The following is a 9,028-nucleotide window of genomic DNA, read 5'->3' on the forward strand; positions in this document are numbered from 1 at the left end:
ATATTTGATCAGCTGGCACATTTTTGTAAATGCCAGAATTTTACTGTACTTGTTTTTGTTTAAACATAGTGGGTATGCCAGTAATGCTACAGTAGCCTTAATGAAATGCAGTGTTTTTTAGGTGAATATAGTTTGGTTGCTTTTGTCCTTATTTAGGTCTTGCCACCTCGTTCTTTAATGAGAAGAACAGCAATATTACTAAAGATCTTCTGGATCTGCTTGTGGAAGCTAAGCAAGAAGTACCATCCTGGCTAGAAAACCTGGCATATGAGCAACAGCATAGGAGCTCTGGTCGTGGACGATCAAAGAGGTAAGTGTGCAGATAAGTCCTGAGTATGCATGCACTCTCTGCATCTCCCATCAACTGAGGTGGTCCAACAGAAAGAACATTCTTTTAACTAGAAAGAAGGTTAGTGGGTAACTGGATGAATCTGCAAAATGTTCGGAGTATAACAAAATTATTTTATGCCTGATATCAAGATTAGGCATTCATTAACATACAGTAGCACTTATGAATCCAGTGAAGATTTTTTGGAGCAACGCCTTCCTAATAGGGTTGAGAAATCTCAGTGCAATCAGAGCTTTGACTGTAACAGTGTATAGAACTAGACTGTGAAATGGCTGCTTTAAACTATATTTGAGATTTTCATTTTACTATGTTCTGTAATTCTAACCTTATGTTGACTGCTACTGTGCTGCTTTTATTTTGGTTTTGTAGGTATTCAATATCTTGGTAATTTCCAAGAGTTTGTGATGCAAATGTATTAGTCTGCAGTGTTTTAAGAGAATGTAAACAAAGGACAAATTTAGAAGTATTTGGGTTCTAAATGAGGGTTATGACAACTACTTGCAACAACCAAGTGTATTTTTCCTTAAGATAAAGATATGCAAACCTTTTAATGAGAAAGGAATAGAAAATATGACTTTGGTTAAAGTAGGATCTGAGTAGGTTTGTGTGGACTCTTAAGTAAAGAAATTGAGCAGTATCTTTTGTGCTGTAAAGTTCTGCAATTGATTTTGTTCATCTGAAACAGCTCTCCTCTTGCTGAAACCTTTTACCAGAAACAATGGAAGCTAAAGGGCTCAAGATTTTGCAAGGCTGTTGTCAGGGTTGGAGGGTTTGAGCTACAGGGAATAGGCTGGGGGTTATCCTCCTCCTGGAGTGTCTGAGGCTGTAGGGTGAGATTTGTAAAATGGCATGAATAGGGTAAATAGACAAGTCTTTGCCCTGTGGTGGGGGAGTCTGAAACTGGAGGGCATAGGTTTTAAGGTGATGGGGGGGGGGGGGGTGGGGGGGAGGTTTAAAAGGGACTTAAAGGGCAATTTTTTCATGCAGAGGGTGGTGTATATGGAATGAGCTGTCTGAGGAAGATAAGGAATCTGCTACAATTACAACTTTTTACTAAGCATCTGGATGGGTATATGGATAGGAAGGATCTACAGGGACATGGGACTAGATTAAATAAAGATATTTGGTCAGCATTCACAAGATGGACTGAAGGGTTTGTGCTATGACTGACTTAAAATAACTAACCACCTTTTAGAGGAACATTTGGCAATCTGATTTGGAAAGCTACACAATCTTAATTGGCAGTATTTTGCCACTTAACCAAGAGACAAAGTGGTGAACAAGTTCTAGCTAAGTTCATCTCAAAACATTGCTAATTTGCTGCAGTAATGCACATTTAAAAAAATTTAAATGAGCATATAGAATGATTAGATTTATGGTTGCATTTGCATTCTTAATATTGGTGACTTCAATAAATGGGGATTATTTGTGATGCAGGTTCCTTTTTAATGTAGTAATTTGATTTCTAGACACTTAAATGTTCATTCTCTAAAGAATGAACACTAACGGTTGTGAAATTTCTAGTCAATTACTTAGTTGATATAGAATTGCTTGTTTTGGCCTTTGCTATAATTATACCACATGTAATTATTTGGGTGAATGGTCCAATTCTTGATTGTATAAAATTGCTATCTAGTTTCTATAATTCATTCATGTTCTAATGACTTCAGTATTGACACTGGCATTCTCTCTAATTTCAAGACTAGCTAAATTCTGGAGGTCAGAATGGCTGTCACTAAACACTCAGCAGTTGCCCCTTCCAGATGGACTATTCATTGCTCATTTATTTGCAGCTTGTTAATTTTTCTGCTTCTGGTCCCATATCTTAGTTGTGTACTTGTATTTGTACATTCAGGTTGAAGTAGTGGATTTGGGATGCTAGAGCTGCATGCAGCAAGTTCACAATTTCTAGTTCAAAGTATTATGAATTTTGCATTTCAGTCGGTTTGGAGCAGGATTTGGAGCCCGCGATTACAGGCAGACCAGCAGCAGCTTCAATACTCGTGGGAATCGCAGCACTGGCCATAGTGGACCTAGAGGGTATGGAGGAGGTAAGATGTTAACCTGCTGAGTACTTGAGATTTATTGGGTAAATTTTTACTTTTGTCTGAAGTTAAAATACTTCACATGGAGAAAAAATGTGCAGCCTATTTTCCAAGTAGCTAGTAATGCATAATTTTCCAATTCATAGAATTTAATTAGCAGAATCTAATATCCAGTTGAGTTGCTGTCCAGCATTTATTTTCATGCCACACTGTTGCAAATTGAACTTTTTAGATTCTTGAATGTGGGTGTCCCTGGCTGGCCAGGATTTATTGGATTCTAGTTGCCCTTGAAGATGGTGGTGAGCAAATTTAAATTGAATTTGTTTATTTGAAGTTTCTGATAAAGTGCATTTGTTTTCCAGGTGGTTATGGAAGTTATTACAATGCTGATGGATATGGTGGAGCTTACAACTCCCAGGTGGATTGGTGGGGAAACTGAAGAGTATATTGCAGTGGATGCCACCTTGCCAAACAAGCTAAATGGAAACCACATGTAACTGAGCCAGACTATACCTTGTGTAGCTTCAAGAACTCACAGTACATTACCAGCTGTGATTCTCTGGATTTTTAAAGGGAGCTCAAATGCAAAGAGAAAGCAGTAGCAGAGGAACACAAACCCTAGACCATGAAGAAAATGTGGCCATAAACAGCACTAGAATATTGGCTATAGATGTTTAAACTGTGTGCTGTATTTAAGTTGATTTCTCTGTAACTGAGGATCATTTGTATGTTAATGTACTGTGCCTTTATAGAGGAACTTTTATTTTTGATGTCCTACTGGTTCATTGGGCCTGAGTTCTCACAATCATTCTCTAGCACAATCTGAGAGAGACTTGGGCAAAACAAACCTTGGCAGAAGCAGGGTGAAATGGCTTTATCAGGAGTCATTTCCCCAGTTGCACTTAACAATGTTACAAGGCTGAAAATAAACAGCAACCTCCATTACGGCCTTGACATGCGTGACCTGTAAAGACAACTTGGGGCATTTGCAGCATTCTGATCCCTACTGTGGGAAACCGATGTTGCTCACTCTATCCTGGATAGATATCTGTTGGGGACATGGTAGTTTTACAAGCCATTCCAACAATGTGTACAGTGTCAAGTTCTAATACACTGCTGTTTCAGATTACTACACCTAAGCAAATGCAAAAGTTGAGAACTTGACATCTACTAACTTGACAACATTAAAGGCAGCTAGTTAACTAATTCAGGCTTGCCTGGAGTGGGCAGAAAGTAGCTAGGAATGTATTTTTTTAGGGGAGTTTGAAAACTTGAAACTTTTTAGGTGTGGATGAAAATCCATCCATTAGAAATCTAAATGCCTGCCGTATCTAAAAGGAAATTGAAATTTCAGAATGGCTAAATGGACCACTGCACCGAGCGACTGTACAGACGGACTCGGCTGATTTTTGGTCTGATACGCATGCTAGTGTTGTTTTTTGGTCAAGGGGAACGAACAGAAAGATCTCTGCAGCAGGCTTCTTTACTGAAAAAAAATTACATTTGTGTATATTCAAGCTGCGTTACAAAGTTCAGAAAAGCCGCATTTAACTGTTTACTGTAGATTCTGTAAAGTTGCTCCACTAGGGTCTGAAGTTTGATGCTTGGAGATCACAGAGAATGGAAATGTACACATTACTGCACAAGGTGCCAACGCTGGTAATCGATTGCATATCCACTACGAATAGTGGTTTGGGTTTCCTTTTGCACTGTCCATTATGTGGGCAAATTGTCAGTTTATTCCGCTAAATCTGGCCAAAGAAGTTTCCCACCTCTAAATGTTGGGCTGTATAATGCTGCAGTCAGGTGAGTTGACCTCAAACTGCCAAGATAGGGTAGGTTTTTCCTTGGCTTAAATGGCCAGACTGCCAGTATAAAAACTACTGGAAATCTTAGTCGGCGGAGAACGAACTGAAAAGTAGCAAAAGAACTTATCACGTGCAATACATCTGAAGTGTGTTGTGCCTTCTTGTACTGAAATTCTCATCAATGGAAAGTAGATGCACTGACAGTATTGAGCTAATCTCTTGTGATGAATGGTGCTATACAGGTAGGTTTAGGCCCTTATACATTGTGCCCATCAGGTTTTATATAAGAGATCTAAATACCTTTAACAAATTTATTTTAATGCACATTCAGAAAGAATATTTTATATACAGATGTCTTGTCTTGCATGCATTTTCTTGAACCTCCAAGTCTTTTTTTTGCAGTGATTGTCAAACGCAGCTTAGTTAGAAGGGGAGGGGGTGGGGAAAGAGGCTAGATACCAAACCAGGACTATTTTGGGACCATGGGGGTCTAACAGTTGGGAATTAACTATTTGCACACAACAAATCTAGGTATTTTTGCTGCTAGTTTTGTGTAATATTTATTCATTTGACAAATATTTAATTTTTGTGTTTTTGTTTTGTAAGCCTAAAGTGATTCTTTGAAAGTTCATAGAAAACCCGAAAAAGTAACTTGACCAAAAGACAGTCCAAAAACACTGGCACTTGAATGTTGAATGTCAACGTATGCGTGAATATATATACATATATTTCGGGGTAGCGTGAGCTCTTATTGTTAAGGTCATATTGGACCCAGAGTCAGAAACTGAACCACAACCCACCGTCGGCCTTGACTGCCGCTAATTCCCATTGTCCTATCAAATTCATTCATGTGGGTAATTTGATCAAAACTGAAATAAAATATGCCAAGGTTTGGACAGAGTTTCTTAAAATTCTAGAGGAAAATGTTTAGAAAATGGCAAAATGTTGAGGTACTCCAATTTGTTTTTTTATGTTTAGTGAATGTCTGGCAAAGAGCAAATTTAATACATGTGGTTATCAATTTATTGTTGCATTTAGTTGCATTTGTGTATTAAGTGACTTGGGTATTCAACTTGACACTTCTAAGCAAGTGGTAGTTTTTAGACCTAACATTCTCAAATTATAGAAATGCTCTTCATGCTGTAACTTCCAACAAAACTATTGCAGTGCATGAATGTCCCAGTCCTTGCTCAGTGCATTGAATACCTCTTAGTCACTGTAGATCTAGAATTTGCTTTCTATAATAGTTTAGATGCTATGCTCCACATTGCACGAGAAGACTCCGCTGTGCATTACTTGTATGATTTTATCAATAAAAGGTTTGAGCTGCATCAACTAATGGTTTCTTTTGTTGACTTGTGAAAATGGAGAAAATTCTGGTCCCAACCTTACTTGATCTTTTAGGCTCCTGTTTAATAGAAATGTTGCAAGTCCATTAAGGTTTGAAATGTCATCTAGTCTTTAGATCATCCACTAATTTTGCAATTGTCACTTTGCACTGGAAGCTTTCTGGATCCTGAGAAAATGTAGTTTTAAGTCTAACTTTTAAAATCTGGATCCATATACTATTGAATTCAACTGGTACTTGAACTTCAGAGAATAAGCATTTAGTGAAAAAATTGGTACCAAGCATGTGCAACCTAGGGCGCTCATACTTTGTGGCTTTGGAAATGAGACTGCATGGGGTTATGAGGACTCTTCAGTTCACTTTTATTTGCCAATCACTTAATGCCATATGACCAGTACAGTGTGTGACTTTTTGACAGATTAACCTCCAAAGGAGCAGCATTTTTTTGTTTCAAATGTGTCCCAGCTTGCCCCTCTTGTTTCAGTTTCCATGGCACTAAGCACTGAACTAGTTTTTGGCCAATGCTTTTCCTTTTAACCGCTATAACTGTTTGCTGTTAGGACATTGTAGCCAATTGCTGGCTGTGAATAGATCTTGAAATTGAAATTGGAAGTAACCTGTTTACTGTGCTCTGCACAAATCTGTATATGGATAACTTTGTTTTGTTTAAACCTGTATACAGTATTGGTCTTCTGCCTTAAATCCAACATGTTCAAGGCCTTATCAGGTGTGAAGTTTAGTTACAGTTGGGTAAGCATGGTTTTTCATCTGAACCAATAACAATGTGGTGGCAGGAGTGCGTGTAAATTGAGATTCTGCATTTTTAAGCACTAGTGTATGCCTTAACATAATATACCTGCCGTTGGCCCATATCCCTTAACTTTTGCTTAACATTTGTTTCTCAGCCTTTTAAGGCTCTAATTCTTTCGGACTGGAAGGTTTGATTTGTAGGGAGAGGCTGTGAATAGGCTGGGCCTTTTTACCCTGGAGTGTTGGAGGCTGAGGGGTAACTTGCAGTTAAAACTGCTGGGGGTGTGGACATGGTGAATAGCGAAGTTTTCTTTCCTGGGGTGGGAGCAAAAGTAGAGGGGATAGGTTTAAGGTGAAGAGGGAAAGATTTAAAAGGGACCAGAGGCAATTTTTCACACCATGTGCAATGAACTGTCTGAGGTGGAGGAATCTGGCACAATTCCAACATTTTTAACAAGCATCTGGAATATGGACCGATGTTGGCAAATGAGCCTAGGTCAGATCTGGGATGTCTGGCCAGCATGTTCAAGTTGGACAGAAGGGTTTGTTTCTGTGCTTGGTGACTAACATTTAACACTAAAAGCTTTCCTTGCTCACATGACTAGCAATGACCAGAACATAGCAAGATCATATAGTCTATACCAGCACTCTGCAGTGATAAATCTTCTGTAAGTCAATAGTCTCCAACCGTGCCCCCCACCCCCCACCCTTCCTATTCATATATCCATCCAGATGTCTTAAATGTTTCAATTGTACTAGTCTCTACCACTTTTTCTGGCAGCTCCATGCGTACACTACCTGTGTGGAAAAAGTTCCCCATAGGTCCCTCCTATAATCTTCTTCTTTCTCTCTTCTTTTTTTCTTCCCCCCCCCCCCCCCCCCCCCCAAACTCACCTTAGACCTAATGTCCTCTCTAGTTCTGGACTCTTTCACCCCAGAGAAAAGACATTGTCTATTTATCCTAAGCATGCCCCTCATGGTTTTATAAACCTCTGAGGTCATCCCTCAGCATCTGATGCTCCAGGGAAAACCGTCCCAGCTTATTCAGCCCCTCTACAGCTTCAAATTGCTATGGGACTCTAAGCTAGGTGACAGCAACAGATTTCCTTCCTAAAAGACAAATCTATTTGGTTGACTATATTAAAATTACTTCATGAGCTCTTTAATTCTGATTCCACTGCACCACTTTTTCTTCCTGTTCATACATTGTTGAAGTATTCTGTGGTGGTATTTTGAGCAAGGAGAATTTAATTGTCCAACTGTCTGGTATAGATGTTTCGTGAATTTACTGATCATATTACATTTTTCAAATTTAGGCAGCAGATGAGGTTTTCATCCAGTGGGTGGTTTTGACTGTAATGAAGTCTGATACCATGATCCTGATGAAAGCCAAATTGAATAGAGATGAGTGAGCACCGTCTAAATGATTGGTCAATTTCATGAATAGATTCTGTAGTTTGTGAAATGAGTTTTTTTTTGTGTGGGCCCCTTACCTGACCATTGTTTGCACAGATTCTGGTGTTGTATAGTTATACTGGAACATCTTGGTTTAAAAAAGCATCCAGTGCTGGAAAGTAAGTCTTTGCTACAGCCAGGATGTTGTCTGAGACCTTTACCAATCAGAGTAAATTGAATTTAAAAAGTAGTCATAATTCTACAAGACCACAAGTTGCTCTTGTGAGAGACAACTGGTGGCAGTTAAACCTGTGGGTCATTACAGCAGTCTTTCATGGTTACCTCAGCTGGTGTGGAAATCTGGTGGTGGATATCTTTTGATTCATCTCTGCTACTTTGCAACATTTTTCAACTAGAATTGCAAACTCTGGCTGTCATTTGCATCGAAGCTGGGCTCTGCCTTCTTTTGAAGTTATGAATGATTTGTGCATTATTTAGAGTTTGGTTACTTTCATGTAGAGGACTAGATGCTATTAAGTACACTTTTGTAATTACTGAGTGGCAACCTGCAGTTTTTAAATTGCACTAAGTTTAAGCTTGGCAATTTATGAGCCAAATCTATTGTTTGTAAATTTTTGATTATGAAAGAGGCTGTAGAACTGCAAGGGGGGAAAAATACAAAACGGTGCAATTTGTCTGGTTGCAAATGGCAAACCAACGTGAGAATTGCGATGCCGCAGCTTGCATTGATACGAAGAATCAAGTGTTGTAGCTGCAGTTTAACTTTCAGGGAGAAAATTCACAGGCTCGTAACTAGACTAGTAAATGTTTGGGAAAGGAAAGCTTTGCAGAAAGGAACTAAGCTGAACTGATTCTAATTCCAAGATTGTATCCTTGGAAAGCCATGGTGGCAACGGATGAGCAAGAGGCCCTTATCCTTATCAGCTATGTTGTTCACCTGGATCATTTGATGTATGCCCCAACTTCATATTTTTTTAAATACTGCTCAGATAACCTTTTTATGACTGGAAATTTTTTGTATTCTTTGCACCTTGAATGAATATTGCAGCTTAGAAAGCTGACTGAAAGTGTGTGAACTTGTGTGCTACAAATTCAAGCTGCTGCTTTTTGGCAACTGACTGAACATTACCTCTCTGTTTCTAGGTCCTATAATTAATGTATATGCATGTTAGGTTGGTTCGGGTATCTAAGTCCATACCATGAAATATCTAAAACTACAGCTCATTTGTTTGAGGATCGAATATTCCAGCATGACCTTAAGTTTTTGATCTGCCCTAATTGCTTTTCAAATGCTGTTGGACTCTGTTTGAGC

At 38.8% G+C, this 9,028-nt stretch overlaps 1 protein-coding gene across 4 annotated transcripts in view; it reads left to right on the plus strand.

The window, feature by feature from the left end:
* ddx3xa (DEAD-box helicase 3 X-linked a) overlaps nt 1-5,537 on the plus strand; it is a 44,224-nt gene extending 38,687 nt beyond the window's left edge. For all 4 annotated transcript variants that reach the window (XM_072585150.1, XM_072585152.1, XM_072585151.1 and 1 more), the window contains 3 exons: nt 157-310; nt 2,291-2,400; nt 2,757-5,537. In XM_072585150.1, coding sequence (XP_072441251.1) covers nt 157-310; nt 2,291-2,400; nt 2,757-2,833 — 341 coding nt within the window. In that variant the 3' untranslated portion in view covers nt 2,834-5,537. The remainder of the gene's footprint in view (nt 1-156; nt 311-2,290; nt 2,401-2,756) is intronic.
* The last annotated feature ends 3,491 nt before the right edge of the window (nt 5,538-9,028 follow it).

The sequence above is a fragment of the Chiloscyllium punctatum genome, chromosome 15 (genome assembly GCF_047496795.1).
Source record: "Chiloscyllium punctatum isolate Juve2018m chromosome 15, sChiPun1.3, whole genome shotgun sequence".
NCBI lineage: Eukaryota > Metazoa > Chordata > Chondrichthyes > Orectolobiformes > Hemiscylliidae > Chiloscyllium > Chiloscyllium punctatum.